At 36.1% G+C, this 20,239-nt stretch overlaps 2 protein-coding genes and 1 pseudogene across 11 annotated transcripts in view; 2 read left to right on the top strand and 1 right to left on the bottom strand.

Moving 5' to 3' along the window:
• LOC127681612 (zinc finger protein 420-like) overlaps positions 1–20,239 on the top strand; it is a 662,660-nt gene that overhangs the window by 493,968 nt on the left and 148,453 nt on the right. The gene's annotated exons all lie outside the window — the stretch shown is intronic.
• LOC127681634 (zinc finger protein 501-like) overlaps positions 1–20,239 on the top strand; it is a 77,431-nt pseudogene that overhangs the window by 23,740 nt on the left and 33,452 nt on the right.
• On the bottom strand, positions 1,767–10,510 carry LOC127681620 (gastrula zinc finger protein XlCGF26.1-like). Of its 3 annotated transcripts, XM_052178094.1 has the most exons (5): positions 10,438–10,510; positions 4,874–5,000; positions 3,609–3,986; positions 2,387–3,443; positions 2,039–2,051 (listed from the first exon to the last, which is right to left on the bottom strand). In XM_052178094.1, the coding sequence occupies exons 1-5, from the start codon at positions 10,465–10,467 to the stop codon at positions 2,039–2,041; spliced, it is 1,605 nt and encodes a 534-aa protein (XP_052034054.1). In that variant the 5' UTR covers positions 10,468–10,510. The 3 variants fall into 3 exon arrangements, with proteins under 3 accessions (XP_052034053.1, XP_052034055.1, XP_052034054.1); XM_052178093.1 differs by having other exon boundaries at positions 1,767–2,180; positions 2,331–3,986; XM_052178095.1 differs by lacking the exon at positions 2,039–2,051 and adding an exon at positions 1,853–1,939 and having other exon boundaries at positions 2,278–3,986.

Here is a 20,239-nt window from a genome sequence, read left to right as displayed (position 1 = left end):
AATAGGTAGCATTGTTCTGAGTTTTATTGGAATTTGTCTCAATCAAATGCTATTAAAGAGTTTACAGACATGCAGTTACACAGCACAATATGGATGTGTATCCCTGACACATGTGTCAATATGGGATGTGTATCCCATATTTTTGTTTATAGTTTGGTAGACTTTTCTCTCATATACCTAAGAATTCATGAAAGACATATCTATTGTTGAGACTCCCAAATCATTTTCATATGGGCAGACTCACTGAGAGTCAAAAGATTTGATTTCTCAGTCCTAAGACCTTTTGAAATACATGTTTTCATTTCCTCTTAATCAAGTCCTGATAGAGTCATTTCACCCTCCAAAGGAATTGTTATCCACACACTTAAAATCACTAGTATTAAGTTCATGTTATTCACTTGTAGAAAATTTTAGTGTCTCACTCTTATGTTTCATGAGAGACTTTTCCTGGGGATATACAACATATATTCATTGAAGCATCCCAAGCAGAAACTGAAAACAACCAAGTCAAACTGGATTAATTAATGAGCTTCATTGCATTCACTTACAGGACTATGGGGAAGGACTTGTTGACCCAAGCACAAGGGACTCATAGTTGTTACCTGAAACTTGAAACCAGCATTTGATAGAGATTATGAATACAGGACACTGTAGAAATCTTTTTACTTTTATTTATTTATTTATTTATTTATTTTTGAGACAAGGTTTCTCTTTGATACCAGCCTGGCCTGGAACTGAGAAATCTGTCTCTGCTCCCAAAGTGGAGAGATTAAAGGCATGCAGCACTACTGTCCAGTCCCGTAGGCATCTCTATAGGATAAAGAACATCCTATTTGGGTGGCTCAGTGTATCAAATCCTCTTTGAAGTTTAATTTGTCAGAAATCCTTTATGTGAATTAAATGTAAAGAATTCTGTCATTATTATTAAATAGTTTAAAAGGTCTATTAAACACCTTAATTTTGTTTCCTTTTGAACTCTTTATTTTAGATCGAAGGAAAGTGTCCAAAAATATTCTTCTGCCTTCCCCACTTGGTCTTTATCTTATAATATTTGAGGTTGAACAAGTATAACTTTCCTATATTGTCACATTTTCAGAGTATTTCCCTGTAAAAATAGGTTACATTATCTAAGATTGGAACATGGTGTGAAGGTTTTCCAAGTTTTGCATACTTATATTTCTCTAGTATAGAACCTCTTGTGGTAAAGAGTCTCGATAAAACATTTGACACATTTTTTTGTTCTTTTACAGTAGAAACATTTTCCTCAGTATACATATTCAGGTGTTTTTTTTTTTTTTCTTTTCAGAACTGAAAGGAAGTCAAAGGAAATTTCAGTCATTGCATTGCATTTGTGAGATTTCTCTTGTACATGTATTGCCTGAAGTCAAATCAAGTGTTTTTACCACCACTGCATTTGAAACATTTCTGTCATGTACATATTTTCAGAAAAATTCTAAAATGTCCATCCTTGGTAAAGGATTTCCTCATTCACTACAATTTCTAATCTTACACTACTATAAAAATTGTCTGATGTTTTCTAAGACAGGGAATATGGGCAAAGCACTTGTTTGCTTCACTGCATTTGCGATTTCTCTTTTGTATGAACTCTCTGATAATTTCTAAGACTGCTACTGTAGATAAAGCAATTGTCACATTCAATACAATTAGAGTTTCTCTTTTTTATTTATTCTCTAACAAGTATGAAGTTTGCATTTTTTGGGTAAAGCATTTCTCCCATTCCCTGCATTTGTAAGGTTTCTCTCCTGTATGAATTCGCTGATGTCATTGCAGACTCCATTTGTGGGTAAAGCGTTTGTCACAGTCACTGCATTTGTAAGGTTTCTCTCCAGTATGAATTCGCTGATGACTTCTAAGCATACTTTTGCCAGTAAAGCATTTGTCACATTCACTGCATTTGTAAGGTTTCTCTCCTGTATGAGTTCTATGATGAATTCTAAGACTACTTTTGGTAGTAAAGCATTTGGCACATTCACTGCATTTGTAAGGTTTCTCTCCTGTATGAATTGTCTGATGAATCCTAAGATAGGATTGTCTGGTAAAACATTTATCACATTCCCTGCATTTGTAAGGTTTCTCTCCTGTATGAATTTTCTGATGAATTTGAAGATAGAATTTTTGGGTAAAGCATTTGTCACATTCACTGCATTTGTAAAGTTTCTCTCCTGTATGAATTCTCTGATGAATCCTAAGATAGGATTGTCCGGTAAAGCATTTGTCACATTCACTGCATTTCTAAAGTTTCTCTCCTGTATGAATTCTCTGATGAATCCTAAGATAGGATTGCCAAGTATAGCATTTGTCACATTCACTGCATTTGTAAGGTTTCTCTCCTGTATGAATTCTCTGATGACTACGGAGAGTGCATTTTTGGGTAAAGCGTTTGTCACATTCACTGCATTTATAAGGTTTCTCTCCAGTATGAATTCGCTGATGACTATCAAGACTGCATTTTTGGGTAAAGCATTTGTCACATTCACTGCATTTGTAAGGATTCTCTCCTGCATGAATTTTCTGATGAATCTGAAGATAGAATTTTTGGGTAAAGCATTTGTCACATTCACTGCATTTGTAAGGTTTCTCTCCTGTATGAATTCTCTGATGTCTACGGAGAGTGCATTTTTGGGTAAAGCATTTGTCACATTCACTGCATTTATAAGGTTTCTCTCCTGTATGAATTGTCTGATGAATTCTAAGACTATTTTTGACAGTAAAGCATTTGTCACATTCACTGCATTTGTAAGGTTTCTCTCCTGTATGAATTCGCTGATGACTATCAAGACTGCATTTTTGGGTAAAGCATTTGTCACATTCACTGCATTTGTATGGTTTCTCTCCTGTATGAATTCTCTGATGACTACGGAGAGTGCATTTTTGGGTAAAGCATTTGTCACATTCACTGCATTTGTAAGGTTTCTCTCCTGTATGAATTTTCTCATGAATTTGAAGATAGAATTTTTGGGTAAAGCATTTGTCACATTCACTGCATTTGTAAAGTTTCTCTCCTGTATGAATTCTCCGATGAATCCTAAGATAGGATTGTCCGGTAAAGCATTTGTCACATTCACTGCATTTGAAAGGTTTCTCTCCTGTATGAATTCTCTGATGTCTACGGAGAGTGCATTTTTGGGTAAAGCATTTGTCACATTCACAGCATTTGTAAGGTTTCTCTCCTGTATGAATTTTCTGATGAATTCTAAGACTACTTTTGACAGTAAAGCATTTGTCACATTCACTGCATTTGTAAGGTTTCTCTCCAGTATGAATTCGCTGATGTCTATCAAGACTGCATTTTTGGGTAAAGCATTTGTCACATTCACTGCATTTGTAAGGTTTCTCACCTGTATGAATTTTCTGATGAATTCTAAGACTACTTTTGTCAGTAAAGCATTTGTCACATTCACTGCATTTGTAAGGTTTCTCTCCTGTATGAATTCGCTGATGACATTGCAGACTGCATTTTTGGGTAAAGCATTTGTCATAGTCACTGCATTTGTAAGGTTTCTCTCCTGCATGAATTCTATGATGAATTCTAAGAATACCTCTTTGAGTAAAGCATCTGTCACATTGACTACATTTGTAAAACTTACCATTATTGTTTGCTTTCAGCATCAGTTTATGTTTAGATACAAAACCCTTATCAAATTCTGGATTGTTGTTTTCTTTCTTCCCTATGTGTATTCCTTGATTTAGATTATTTATAGAGCACTCATTTAAATACTTGATACAGTCTTTATATTTGGAAACTTCTCTGGTTTTCTCAATTTTAAGTCTTTTCAGGGTTGAGGATTGAAGTGAGGCATCTCTGTGGTTAGTTTTATCAGGTGTACTTTGGGTGGATTCATTAATCATTTTGCTGAGCTCATTACATTTATAAGACTTCTCTTGCATATTCACATGTTCATGGACATTGCACTCTGTGTCTTGATCTAAGACCTTCTGATGTCTTCCATGTATGAGATGATTTTCTGAAAAGATACAAATAAAGATGGCAGGGATTATTGTATTGAGGAAAAATATATTCAGTAATGCGTGTTTGCTGATATTTCAAGTTAATTAGACATCAAGAAATCACGCTCTCAAAAGAGCTTTCTTCTTTTTCCATAATGATTACTTGGATCCTTAGAAAAACCACAATTCTGATCTACATCCACTGAGAGGAAATGATGATACCCTCCTAAATGTTTTACAAACAGCACTTTGCAGAAACTAGGACAAATAATGTGACTGATCAGTACTGAACTTTCACAAAGTGGATATCTGATCAATGTATGCAGACCACCTAGCACTAGGGATAACTAGATGGTGAGAGGCAAGTGGAAGAGCATAAACATTAAAATACTTTGGCATCAGAAGCTGATCACCAAAATCATAGAAGAAAACATCCCCACCCTAAAGTAAGAGAGGACCATAAACGCAAAATAACCCTATAAAACAGCAAATAGATTGGAGCAGAATAGAAAATCCTCTCATCACATGTGTAAAGAAGAGTTAAAGTAATAGTAATTTTATTTGCTGAAATTATTTTGTGTATAGAAATATAATTCCTTGTTCTCAACATTTAATTTTTTTAAAATTGGAAATTTCTAATTAATTTTTGGAAACTTTTGAATTGGAAATTCCAATTAAAGTTATATAAGAGGAATGGTAAGATATCAAAGAATACAGCACTGGACACATACTCTTCAAAAGAAATCCGAACTGAGATGGAAATCCCATGAAAAATTTGTGATTCTAACCAGAATGACCACTTCCTTATTCTAGTGGTCTCTTGACATTTCAGAGAGTTTACATAAACAGAATGTAAGGAAATTCAAATAAAGATTCAGGAATTCAAAAAGGAGTGTAATCTTACCCAAAAACAATAGATTGTTGAAATTCTCCAACATTACATCTATGTACAATGACCGTTGAGCAAAATTGAGACATTCCCATTCCTCCAGTGAGAAGTTCAAAGACACATCATTGAAGGTTAACAAACCCTGTAATGGAAAACTACTTAAATGCTACTGGACAATATTGTTTTCCTATGTTAATAAAGTGGCAGAAAGAATAGGAGATACTTAGTGATACAGATGAAAAAGGGAAAATATGGAAGGACAAATGTTTTTTAAAACTTTAATAGAGATGTGTCTGAACTTATGAATTGCTGCTCTTTCATAGACAGTCTATAGAATGGCTTACTATAATGTTCTCATTTATTAAGGCTCTCACATTCATGAATTTTCTGTGGCTTTCTGAGACCTTCGCAGCAAATGAAAGTTTTGCGACAAGCACTACATTCAGAAATTTTGTTTGCTGTTGGCAATGTATAATATCTTTTAAAAGTCCTCTGTTATAAAATTATTTTCCCAAAAACCTCATGGCACCACTCCATGGATTTTTATCCCAGTTCTTTAAAGTCCCATGATTTCTGCTGAACACTACTGACAGGACAAATATACAACACATATAAATAACTTAAGGCAAATGAAGCCAACATACATTATAGAAAAAAGATGTTAACTCTAATAAAATATACTTTACTTAAATAGTCATAGACTTCCTTGTTTTTATACCTCTGAGAATGAATGATATGATTATCTTAAAGGAGCAAACATTTTCAGAATATACCACATACATTTGATATCTATATTCAGTTAAAGTACCTTTATGAAATATGCAGTGTTATTAAGCAGAATACCTGTGTCACATCACAGATGGCCAAGTTATGATGAGGAAAAATATGTTTTCAAATCTACAATATTCAACTTGCTCAAATATGGACACTTGTTCAATCCTGTGTGAAGCTGGGTCTCACATGACTCTATTGTAGCATTATCAATTTAACATTTTGATACCTAAAGACTACAAACTTTCTACAATAAACAGATAGACTATGACATAAAGAAGTAATGGATGGAATAAATGTCAGAGTTTTTTCCTTAAACAGAAGAGGACTACAAAGTCAGGTTATACAGTAAACATTCCAAGTGAGATATGGAAACAAATATTTAGACAAATTATTTTATTAAAGTATATTCACAACTAAGTATTAAAAAAAAAAACAGGGTTGACAAGGCAGTGTTTGTATACATCTTTAATCCCAGCACTTGGGAGTCAGAGGCAGTAGAGATCAATGCTAGCCTGGTCTATAGAGTTAGTTCTAGAACAGCCAGCGGTAGACAGAGAACCCCTGTATTGAATAAAAAGAAAAGAAAAATCCACAGCTGGAGAGATGGCTCAGCTGTTAAGAGCACTGACTGCTCTTTCAGAGGTCCAGAGTTCAATTCCCAGCCATCAAATAGTGCCTCACAACCATCTTTATTGGAGATTCAATTCCCTCTTCTGGTATGTCTAAAGACTGAGGCAGTGTATTCACATAAATGAAATAAATAAATAAACGTTTTAAAAAATTAGAATAACCTCTAGTAGAAAGCATTACATTATTTAGAGTTTAATAAAACCTGGCAAAAAATACATATAATAAAAACTTCATACATTCCATATGGTCTTTCACAAGGTATGTATGTATGTATTATGTATGTATGTGTAAAAAAACAGCATGAGACAAGATGCATTTCAATGAAGTAGAATCTTTTTCTTTGATTGAATCTTGTTTCAAATTGAGGGAAAACCATGGTAACACTTCAGAAATGTGGAATACTTTATTCCTTATGGAACTGACTTTATTATTAATATAACACTATTTTTTTCCTTTGGAATATGACCTCATTTGTATATCAGAATGGTAGCTTGCATAGAAAAGTATGACTTTCAATTCTTGCTTTATTTTACCAAAATTATACTACACAGGTTATATATAATGTCTATTACAAATTGTCATCAGAAATATAAACCTGGGGCATGAAAACAATGACAGAGGCAAATGCACTTGCTGTGACTTCAGTCTCATGGGTTTGGAGGTGAACCAGGGATCTAGGGGCATAATGTGTACATAAAAACATGTAGATGAACAGTTATATAATTAAAAGTTTCAGAATAATAATAAAAAACATCAATACAACCCTTCCGGTTTTCCCTATGTAACACCATATGTTTTAGGGAAGAGGAAACAGAGTAGATTAACCATTCTTCCTTCTAAAGAAAAGAAGCAAACAAAATTCAAAAACAATTTTTTCCAAGCAAACTGACACAAGAAACAAGCTAGAGTAGGCACTGTAATATAGAATAAAATTGACTTTCAATCAAAATGCATCAAAAAGATGAGGAAGGATAACATTCCATACTCATGAAAGGAAAAACATCTGACAAGATGAACTCACAATTTTCATAATCTATGTTCCAAATGCAAGGACACCCACATTTGTAAAAGAAACTTTACAAAAGATCAAGGCACACATTTAACATGACACAATAATAGTAGGAGACTTCAACACCATACTTGCACCAATGGACAGATCATGGAAACAGAAACTAAACTGACATAGTGAAACTAACAGAAGTTATAAACAAATGGATTTAACAGACATCTAATGACCATTTCAGAATAAAACAAACAAACAAACAAACAAAATACCTTCCTATGTCTCATGGTATGTTTTCCAAAAATTAATCATATAATCAGAAACAAAAAAAAAAAATGAGGGCAGATGGCACGAGAAAATTGCAATAATCCTATGCATCCTGTCACATTGCCATGGACTAATTGTTTTCAATAACAACCAAAACAACAGAAAGCCCACATACACATGGAAAATCAACAACTCTCTCCTCAATAATAATGAACTCAGGCAAGAATATAGAAAAAAAAATAATGACATTTTAGAATTTAACAAAAATGAAGGAATAGCACACCCAAACTTATCGGTGACAATGACAACAGTGCTAAGAGGAAAATTCATAGCTCTCGGTGCATTCTTAAAGAAACTGGAGAGATCATACACTACCAGCTTGACAGCATATCTGAGAGCTCTAATACAAAAAGAATCAAACACTCCCAAGAGGACTATAAGTGAGGAAATAATGAAACTCAGAGATGAAGTCAACCAAGTAGAAACACAGAAAATATACAAAGAATCAACAAAATGGGGAGCTGATTTCCTTTGAGAAAATTGAAAAGATGGATAAACCCTCAGCCAGCCTAACTAAAGGGCAAAGAGACAGATTCTAAATTAACAAAATAAGGAATTAAAAAGGAATCATAACAACAGAAATAGAGTAAATTTAAAAATAAGCATGAGATCCTATAACAAAAGACTATATTCATCAAAACGTGAAAATTCAGTTGAAATAGGTTGTCTAGACAGGTACCAAGGTCAAGGAAGTTCAATTAGGATCAGACAAACCATCTAAACAGTCCCCAAATCACAAAACAAATAGAAGCAGTCATTACAATCTCCCAAACAAAAAACAAAAAACAAAAAAAGGTCCAGGCCAGATGGGTTTAACAACACTACCAAACAAAATCCAGGACCACATCAAAATGTTCATTCATCATGATCAAGAATGCTTCATCCCAGGGATGCAGGGGATGGGTCAATATACAAAAATCCATCAACATAAAACACTGTATCAACAAACTCAAAGAAAATACCAAATGACTGTCTCATTAGCTGCTTAAAAAAGCTTTTGACAAAATACAACATCCATACTTGTTATAAATCTTGGAAATATCAGAAATTCAATGCCCATAATGAAACATAATAAAAGCAATATTCAGCAAACCAATAGCCAACATCAAATTAAATGGAGACAAACTTGAAGCACTCCAATTAAAATCAGGGACTAGTCAAGGCTGTCTACTCTCTCGCTGAAAAGATAAAAGAAGTCTTCAGAAGATGGAAAGATCTCCCATTCTCAAGATTGACAGGATTAATAGAGGAAAAATGGACATCTTACCAAAATCAATCTATAGATTCAATACAATATCCATCAAAATTCTGAATCAATTCTTCATAGAGATAGAGCAATTTCCAAAGGCCAGTATAAAGAATGGAAACAGGCAACCTCAGGAGATAGGAGGTTGGGGGGACCTTCCAGAATGCAGAGACATGGGAGGTGAGAGACTCTCAGGACTCAAAGGGAGGAACCTTAGATGAAATGCATGACAGTAGGGAGAAGGAACTTATATAGCCTACCTCCAGCAGGAATACAGGGTACCCAGTGGGGGAGGAGGTTGCCATCCTACAGTCAAAACTCTGAGTTTTGTTCCATATTTGTTCCTGTCTGAAAGAACAGCAGGGATGGAAATGGAGTCTGAGAAACAGAAGGTCCAGTAACAGGCCCAAAGTGGGATCCAGCTCAAGGGGATGTCCCAAGGTCTGACACTTATACTGAGGCTACGGAGTGCTCACAAAAAGAGACCTAGCATGACTGCCCTCCAGAAGACCCAACAAGCAGCTGAAAGAGTCAGATGCAGATATTTGCACCTAAGCAATGGACAGAAGCTGCTGACCACTTTCGTTAAATTAGGCAAATGTTGGAAGAATCTGAGTGGGAGGACAATCCTGTAGGAGGACCAGCAGTCTCAATTAAGCTGGACCCCTGAGATTTCTCAAACACTGGACGAACCAAGCAGCACAAACCAGATGATATGAAGCCCCCAACACATATATAGAAGAGGAGGGCTGGGGCTGGGTTCAATCAGAGAAGAGGAACCTAATCTTCAAAAGACTAGAGGCACCAGGGAGTCTAGAGGTCTGGTTGGGTGGAGGGTGGGGGTAGGGAGTGTGGGAGAAGGAATGGAATGGGGAGCACTCAGATGGTGGATAGGGAGTATAGAGGAATGAAATCTGGAGTGTAAAAAATAAATAAGTAAAAGACAAAAAAGTTGTAAAATTTAAAAAAAAGAAAGGAATACTGCAATCTGCATCTGCTCACAAACACAGCACTGTTATGGCAAAAAAAAAAAAAAAGACACTCTTTCCTCTTTCTGCCATCATCTGTTCCTCTAGTGATCTAATATATTTGCTATTAGGATTGAAGACAGTGAGGCTCTTATAGTTTTATCCTTCTACAAATTGTTCTCTTTCATTCATTGCTCAGCGACATGAGTATCCACATATTTCAATACCCACAATCACAAGTTTTTGTCTGGAACCCTAACAATCTTTGAAAAGCAACTTCTGTGACAAATGAGACTTTCCTTCCACAGTAATATAAGAGTACACAGCTCCATCCAATGTAGAAATTAGCTATTCATAAGAGTTTTTGAGAATCATTTACAATAGATTCTCTTTGAGACCTTCAGTCTTTAGTCCATGGAATTTGAATGGTCTAACAGTAGAAAATTCAGTGAAAATAGTATGGTGTTATTTATGTGAAAGTCTTAAACATTAAATTTTCTTTATGCCACAAGAAAATGAAGATCTTAGAAAATAAGCCCTTTAGATAACATTACCACATGTAGATAATAAAACTTTTGAATGGTTTGAATGATAAAGAGATTTCTAAAACAAATGGAGACAGCACACTGACCTGTGGAGTGTTTACCAAAGGAGCACTCATTCTTTTTGTTGTTCTTCTCCAAGTTTCAAATATTGGGAATCCTCTTGAAATTTCACAGGGTTTGAAAAGCACAAAGATGAAATTAATACAACCCATTATAGACAATGCTAAAGCACATAAAAATACATTAAAAGCAAACTGATACCAGAAATCATGTCAACGTTTCTACAGACTTGAGATCATGGAGTGACAATGTAGTGTGGAAAGGACTATGAGTATGATCTGAGGCCTCTTTCTAATATCAGCCTGCACCAGACAGAAAGAGAGAGCACATGCATACCTGCTGTAAAGCACTATTACTCATGAGTTACTTCTGAGGACTCATCTTCCTGGGTCTAGACTAAAGGACAAAGGGCTAGTGACTACCATGATTGATGCCTACAAATGAATGGCATTTCATTAGCCATCATTCTAGAATATGATATCTGACTCTTTAATGAGATTCTACTCCATTTTACCAGGTAGATACAGTATATCTTCTTTCCATGTGTATCTGTTGTCTTGAAATACAAAGATTCTATCTGCCAAATATCATGGCTTTTCAAGGAGAATAAATTACCATCAGATTTAGTTATAGACCTTTTCATCATCATCACCATCTAAGGCTTTTGAGTGATCATGAGATTACAGTTATATTTCCAGCTTATTTCTTCTTTCAATATGGCCCTTTATTCTAACTCCCATGCACACCATTGTATCCATTGATCTTGATCTCCTGACATCTATATGAACGCATTAATATGTGGAATATTATAATTAAAGTCAGAAATGTCTTTAAATAATATTTAATTCTGCTATAATTTTAATCCAGTTTTTCTCACCTTTTCCAATGGTGTGGTAAACTTTTATTACAGTTCCAGGAACTCATAACTTGATGCATCTAATGTTTCAGACCCACATACAGACTGATAACAGGAGAGGTGTGTCAGTTCCCAAGACCTTAAGAAATATGTGTTTAATGATGGTTGGTCTTTGACATCCTTTGTGAAAGTCATAAATATATATATGTATATGTGTGTGTGTGTGTGTGTGTGTGTGTGTGTGTGTGTACATACATACATACAGGGATAAAATGAACCATTTCAGAGTATGCTCTTGGGATGATTTACTCATTGTATTAAATCTGCTATAATACTATCACTGTTGGAACCTCTTCTTGAATATGCATAGCTGCATCTTGGCATTGTTCCAGGAAGATCTCAGGTTCCCTGTCAGTAATGAATATAAATACAGTGAGAACCTTGAAGCCACACTGTCACAGCTTAAGATGCAGAAAGTAAAGTCAACTTGATTTCATGCTAGAGGTTCAAAATTATTTCAACAAGTACAAATCATACAAGTCAAGGCACAACTTATGTATAGTCAGTGAAAGAAGACACAAAACCATTTCAATATATCTATGAAAGCCTAGTGTAAAATATCACAGTCCATCACTGTGAAATCTCTGAAGAATGTGACAACAGAAGGAAAATTACTGAGTCTAATGAAGATAATAGCCAACATCCCAAACCTATCATTACATAAACCGAAGAGACTCTACTCAGAAGACAAAGATGTGCAAAGCTTCCACACTAACTTATCACAGTGCAGCAGTGCTTACAAAGAGAAAGGAAGACTTAGAATATTTTCAGTGTTCAAATAATAAGTGGAAGGCAAGTTCTCTCAAATTACAAGAAACATAATCTTACAACTCAAGAGCTCAAATATCCCAAGAGTATAACTCAATCTGATAATATACTTAATACGCTATAGAAAAATACAAGAAAATATCATTTTGTTTTATACATATCTAAAGAATAATCTGAGAAGTCAGAATACCACTCAGTGTCTACAAGGATCTTGGATATGCTAGTTTATCATACAAAGTGCTAAAAAGGACTCTGTAGCTTGATGGGTGTAAGGAGTCATTAAATGGTTCTCCCTACATGCTGACATGTGTGCTGTAATACCAGCCTGTCTGACAATGTAAATCTACCAGCGTAGTAGTGACAAGTAGGTAACAGAAACATTACTGGTTTTACTTGGTTTCAGGTCAGCCTACAAATAAAATACAGACATGGAACTGGAACCTGGTCAAAAGTCACTCTAAAGATAAAAGGCCCTAAATTGAATTTATAATTGAAATACTGCAATATGTGGAAATACTGGATATGCATATAAATTCTTACTGCTTTCACCTAAGTGACACAAACATGATTTGTAAGGAGAAACTGACAATTTACAGAGTGGTAAGTGACAAACAAGCAGTGAGGGGGAAAAGCAAGTCTCTAAAAGAAGAAGGAAATGGAATTATGGAAACCCATGCTGTCATTTACCATGGAACATGGCATGATGAATATATGACATTATGGATACCCATCTAAAACCTGCCTCAGAACATACACAAAATACAAGAATATAATGAAAACTTGAATAACAAAGGATGGGAGAGAAAATGCAGTAACTGTCCAAGCACTCTGGGGCACTTCATGTGCAAAGGCACTCACCTGAAAATGCAAGCAGGAGGGAATTTAGACAGCACAGATTAAAATAAATTCTTGGAACTTTGTAATATCTGAAATAGCAAAGAAACCAGATAACGCAAGTAATCTATCCAAATGTTTCTCTGTAAATATTCTAACAATTAATAATATGTATGAAAAAATGAGGATAATTTTTAATTCATGTGATAGAAAATTTACGGACAACAGGAATTTCTATAAAACAGGAATTGGTGATGTAGGGAAAAACATAATGCTGTCATACATTTGCAGTATGTAAAACTTGATGCCTGTTTACCCAAAGGATTCCCCAGCATGTAATAAGGATATATGCTCCACTATATTCATAGCAGCCCTATTTATAATAGTCAGAAACTGGAAAGAACCCAGGTATCCCTCAACAGAAGAATGGATGCAAAAAATGTGGTATATCTACACAATGGAGTACTATTCAGCCATTAGAAACAATGAATGCATGAAATTCTTAGGCAAATGGATGGAGCTAAAGATCATCATACTAAGTGAGGTAACCCAGACTCAAAAGGTGAATCATGGTATGCACTCACTAATAAGTGGATATTAACCTAGAAAACTGGAATGCCCAAAACATAATCTACACATCAAATGAGGTACAAGAAGAAAGGAAGAGTGGCCCCTTGTTCTGGAAAGACTCAGTGAAGCAGTATTCAGCAAAACCAGAACGGGGAAGTGGGAAGGGGTGGGTGGGAGGTCAGGGGGAGAGAAGGGGGCTTACGGGACTTTCGGGGAGTGGGGGGGCTAGAAAAGGGGAAATCATTTGAAATGTAAACAAAAAATATATCGAATAAAAAAAAAGAATACATAGTGCTTTATTATCTTAACTTTTTTAAGTGCTAATGAACAAAACACTACAGATGTTGAAAGAGATTTGTAGAAAAACTACTGAAGTAACCATAGAGGTTGCGATTGAAATGCTTAAAGCCTGTCTGAAAACTCTTGTCAGTATTTCTAGGTGTGAGAACATACTTAGAATCCATCTTATTTCATTCCTCCTGTAGAAACAGTGCTTGTATTTCCCATATGTATTATACTTTGTTGCAGAAAAACACATCATGCAATGGCTCCATTTACATGGCAAATATCATATATTTCTTCAACATGATAAACTTGTCATCATATCTACTTATAGCCGTTCTCTAATGTACACTGTTCAGAAGCAAAGTGTTGCTTTCTAACTTACTCCTCCTTCAGGATGGACTTGTCTCTGCTTTACTAGCATGCGAAACTTTGAGTGAGATCCTTTATCAATTGAAACTTATCTGAACATATTTTAAAGGTAGAATGTTACAACTCAGCGCATAAAAATCTGTCTAAAACTTCATGTGATTGCTAAACCATTGTAGGTTACATTAATACAGACTGATCATGTTGGAAGTTTAGGAGAACCTAGCTACTGAGAAATTAATGTTCAGGATCTTACAGAAACAAAGAAAATCCTTTTAAGCTTGTCCCTGTGATTATATCCTCTTAGATCTGCCTTCTTCCTGCTTTGTCTACAAGCTTCCAACAAGCAGATCCATTGTTAGCTAATACATGGACTCTTAAGTGAAGAAGATAAAAAATTCTTCAATTCCCTAGGCCTTGTTCAAAGACCTTCCCATACATACGCAGAAGCATGTCATACTATTCTTCTACACTGCATTTACACAATTTTGAGATCCAATTTCTTCATTGTTATTTTATTTTGTTTAGTTTTATTTGTGAATATTCTTCCTGCTTGTGTATGTCTGTGCCTTAGTTGCATTCCTTGTATCAATGGATATCAGAAGAGGAGGTCAGATTCCCACAAACTGGAAGTATAGGTGGTTATGGAACATGGTGTGGTGCTAAAAACCCAATCCTGGTCCTGTGCAAGAACAACAAATGCTCTTCAAATCTCAGCCATATCTGAACACTTAACATATAATCCAATTTAATTTACTAATGAATGAGTCTTGTTTAATGACCGTGAACTATTTAAAGTGGGAACATGTTCTTTCTACATCACACCTGAGTGATCAGTGATGCGTATTAAGATCTGGGTCCCATGGTTATACTTTACATTAAGAAAATGGTGGAATCTGATACAGTTCACTTTCCTTCTATAGTAGGTTTCTTGGTTGAGCGGATTCTGGATAACAGCATTTTGCTGTACTATAAATTCCTTCACAATAAGGGTGCCTCCTCATAAGAGTTCATACCTAAATACATCATCAATATGATAAATCTGCTTTTCTCACATTACAATGAAAAGATAATAGTCTCCAGCTCTGGGATTCATGGATACAAAACATTTTTATCATACATAGGGATCATTCCTAATTGTTAAAATTTCATATGAAGTGTCAGCTTTCCTGTAACATACTCAGGATTCACATTTCCTCTCATGCTCTTTCCTATACTGTTTCTTGTGTTATATGCAATACCTCAGATGATTTATGATTTCTAAATAACAATTATTTATTTTAATTTTATATGAAACATTATCTTTGCCTACATGTGCCTCTGTAGACTTCAGAAAGGCAGAAGCTATAGCACCCAGACAACCATAACAGATATTCTGGAAAAAGAGCTCTGTAAGGAAGCAAAGTCCCCAGGCAGTTACAGGAAACTGAACCTGAATATGGTAAGAAGGGCCCTTAACTGCAGAGCCACATTTTTCATTTTTAATTAGCCGCTGTGGAGACAAAAATCAATAAACATTGGGACAGAATTCATAGAGCCTGAAGGATACTTTCATAGAGTGTCCGGGTGAGTGCCAGCAGTCAGGAAAGACACTTGCACATAAGTGGGGTAGTAAAGATGCATTGAGAAATTTGGCAGTGAGGCACTGGTTGTCAAAGGCATTTTCACATAATTTTGTAAGTGAGGGATTTCAAGCATGAAAAGGAGTCATTCTACAGTAGTACAGAGAAAGACACTAATCAGGTCATGTAGAAATTAATGAATAGACACTCAAAGAGAATACAATGGTTCAATATAACAGACCTGTTTCTCTGAAGACACTAAAGTCCTAACAAAATATTATTCAGCTTATTTAAACTAAAAGAATGTTTGTCTATGTGTGAGAGCTAGAGCTGAAAAGGGGACACTGCAATGTATGATAATGTCACCACTGTTACCTTATGCAATGCTCTATAGAGTTATACACAAATCCATTAAAACTGAAAAAGACATGATTCCTAGAAATAAGTGAAAAAATATCAACCTCCTACATTACAAAAGTGGGACACACATCAAGGACAAGTTGGAGTTGGAAGAGATTCCTCTAACAGTGTCTGAGGACCGGACACATTAGCATGGAATTCTCATTTCATTAGGCAAACCTTATAATAATGGGAAAAGGAGAGTATTGAATAAAACACAAAGAAGAGGAAGACTAGAGAGACACCATACAAAGTTGGTTTACCTCTACACCCTAAGCAGTTAAGCAGACACAAATATATGCAAAGGAAATTACAGAGCATTTGCCAGAATATATACAAACACAGATATTGTCACTAAATTATAGGTGAATGGAAGGAGAGCTGAGCTGATATCAAGAATGCAAGAGAGTTCCAACACTCAAAACTAATCAACATAAGACTCAAAGATATAGACTCAGTGAAAGAAAAATTATGTTGGGATATTTGAACATGTTTCTACTTAGAGTGTGGTTCTGCCTAACAACACATATACAATCACTCTGATTGGAATACAGGCAAGCCCTTAATAGTCACTTCAGACCCAAATGATGAAGGTTGGAGAGTATGTACAAAGAAGCTCCCATGTTTGAAATTGATATACAGCTGGGTGGCAAAAAAGGTGACAAATCAGAGAAAGATTTGACAAAATAGGATATGCTCAACTCTCATGAGAAAAGAGAGGAAAGCCAAAGTACTTAGGGGAGAGAAAGACAGTACAGAAAGAAGAGAATAGTAAAGGAATACAGGAGAGTTCATGGACAGCAGTACAGTAGAGTTGACAGGGTAGAGTAACAGAGAGGGAGAAGGAAACAGTTTTACTGGAAGTGTTTTAAAGAGAAGAGAGAACACAGGTAAAGACAAAATGAGCAAGAGAAAGAGCCAGAGGCAGAAGATTAGAAAAGATTGAGGCCAAGCAGAGCAATTCGGTGTCTTAGAGAACAAGATTGACTAGCTCAGCTGGGAGAGGAGTTTGAGCCTGAACAACTGAGTTGAACCAGGCAGTGAAGAGTTGAGAAGTAATGAGAAAGGGGAAGCTTATTCAGCATCAAATTTCAGACGTCTAGATAAGATTGTAGGGAGGCTAGAGTCTTCCAGAACTAGGCCTAGCTTAACAAAGGCAATAATCTTCTCAGACACCAACATATTACATTTTTTGAGAATAAAAGGTACTTTTACAGCTCTGTGGTAAAAATTAGAGATTGCTCAGTATAAATGCTCTCAAGAATGTAAGAAAAGAATAAGAAAGATATAGAGACACATAGCTAAAGCATACAGTACAGAAAAGGTCAACAGTAATTTTCCCACTCTAATTAGGCCTAATTCTACACAGTGCATCAGTGAGAACAAAATTAAAAGACAGAAAAACATGTAGAGTGGAGAGAATATGTGACTCAGAAAGCTAGTTCACCTTTTCAAAAAACCAACTCACATCAGATCATTCACTCTGTCATCAAACACCTTGGACTCCCTGGTGAGTAGCATACAAAGTCTCAAAACTGATTTGCAACCTGGGGCAGGGGCAGAGTTATCAATAGTCATACCAGACTTGCATCCAGTTTGCAACAATCTCAATATGCTAGGCAAAACATGGCCACTGCTATCATAATGGGAAGACTATCTGTGGGTAACAGAATTTTTTTTTTGGTTCAAGCTGAGACCAGTTCCACAGGAAAAAAAATACATAGGTTACACTGGGAATCTGCCTAAAATCCAATAGGTTACAGGCCCTAGGTGGGCATCCACTATTGACATCTGCTAAGTGTATAAATGTCCTATGTCTCGCCGATATCTGAGGCTGCTTTCAATCTGGGTAAAAGAAACTATTTTCAATGGGCAACAATTATTATAGAAATTCAAAACTAAATATTACAATCAACTCATTGGTGACTGCACTGGCTATAATGAGAAACTGATAACACTACATTTAATATTACTCAAAATGAAGTTTTCCAGAATCATTATTGAAATAGAATCTGCCTAAACCAAATTCCTGTCTTCTTCCTACTAACAGGGGAGACCTGTTAGCATTCTGTCTAAATTCCACCTCCACAGTTACTTGGCAACAGCAGGAATGCTCCTCCCCAGAGTTACCTGGCAACCCCCAGGTAGGCTGACTCACTATAAAAGGGGCTGCTTGACCCTCCCCTCTCTCTTGATCTCTTGCTTCCTTCTTGCTTCTCTGTTGCCCTCTGGTTCACTTCTCTTCCCTTCTCCCTTACCCATTCTTTTTGCCCTATCTCCACGTGTTCAAAGCTGGCCTCTACTTCTCTAGTCTCTCCAGCTCTCTGCCTTTCTCTGCCTCTCCTACCCTCTTACTCCCCACTCTGTGCCCTGAATAGTCTACTCTATGCTAAACCATGGCGTGACTGGTCCTTCAGGGGGAAAGGGATGCCTTGGCATGGTCTCTTTGAGGACCTCCCTTCGCCCATACCTCATTGAACATATTCTTTCTCTCTTTACCTTTATATAGAAAATCAGGACCTACCAGACCCCATGCTAAATCCCTCTATCAATCACACCTGAATCCTTGGTTACAGTCTCCTTGGCCTTTACCATCCAGAGATCTCACCTCAGATTGAAGGGTGAGCACATTAGACTGAGCAGAGGGACACCTGAATATGGAAAAACAGTGGTCACAAAGAACATGGAATTTTTCATAAGTAAAAATCAAAGATGCCAACAACTGGCAAAAGGATATAAATGAAAGAAAGGAAAGATACCACAGAAAATGTCTCTTTTTCTCTGAAGATTTCAGGTTACTCTGCCCAAGAACCAGGTACCTTCCTGAAATACTGCCCTGTGCATTACAAAGGAAAACAATAAAGAGTCATGGGAAACTACAATGGACTATATGATTGTCTATCAAACTCCCTGTACCATGAGTCCAAATTACAGAATGAGTCAGGATGTAATGTTTACTAAAGCTTGCTTATGTGCTGGGATTGTTTTTGTCTGGCGACACTCAGAGTTAACAGAACCTACAATATATCTTCTACTCGGCCATACCTTACTACTACCATGTCTTCCTGATTTATTCAGTCCTAAGGTGTAACACTAATATCTAAGCCCATGAAGACACATTTCTAAATGGAGTACTTACATCAGAAAATGCCCATACCTCACTGTAAAATTAACTGAAAGTATAACTTTACATAATAAATATGAATATCTATACTCAGTGTGAAGGTGCTTTACAATGTACATTTTCTGAGCCAATCAAATCTGCAGTGGATCCTCATATGACTAATATCTACAAAGCACTCTGGGGATGCATATGAATTCATTCTCCTGGCAAAAGGCTACTCTCTCAAAATGGCAAATGGAGGAACAAAAGAGTTAAGAAAGAATGGATGAATTTTAATTTGAAGAGCTCTGTTAAGACTTTACCAAAGAGAATCTCCATGTACAAATTACAGATACTGCATATGATGCACAAGGTTATTTTAGAGGAATGTTCAGGAAATCATAACATTGATTAAAACCTTACACTGAACCCTAGCTCATATTGTTATGACCAGATATTGAAACCACAAAGATCACCAGGACTTGACTGATGTATTTCATACCAGTGCATATTCCTGCTCAGTATGTAAACCAGCCGTGATGCAGCAGGTTAGCTGACTGAGCAGGATTCTTATCTCTTGCAGGGAAAGTACTCAGGAAATAATGTAGTAGGGCCAGTAAGTCCCAGCAGCTGTAGCTGGCTGGATATGTCTCAAATTGAGACCTGTTTTTTTGTTTGTTTGTTTGTTTTTTGTTTGTTTTGTTTTGTCTAAAATTACATCTATGGCCTTCTACTCAGGTTTCTCATAGCTAAATAGGATCTCAAACTTCCTGACAATTGTAAGACATGCACCACAGAATAGTGAGTGTGGCAACAAAAAATGCATCTCTGTCATACACCTGCTTTACCCCTGCCAGTTTCTCTGAATGGGCAGGTTCCAGAACAGACTCTTCACAGGTGACTCTCTAGGAAGGCCCACACAGCAACTGTAACTTGCAGAAATTTTTGAGTATCTCAAATCCTTAGGTCTAATTTCCCCCAGGACTTCCTGACCATGAGGACAGCCAAGACACACAGAGTGATGG

This window comes from Apodemus sylvaticus, chromosome 3, assembly GCF_947179515.1.
Source record: "Apodemus sylvaticus chromosome 3, mApoSyl1.1, whole genome shotgun sequence".
Taxonomy (NCBI): domain Eukaryota; kingdom Metazoa; phylum Chordata; class Mammalia; order Rodentia; family Muridae; genus Apodemus; species Apodemus sylvaticus.
The sequence above is the reverse complement of the archived record's forward strand: the minus strand, read 5'-3'. Positions and strand labels throughout refer to the sequence as shown.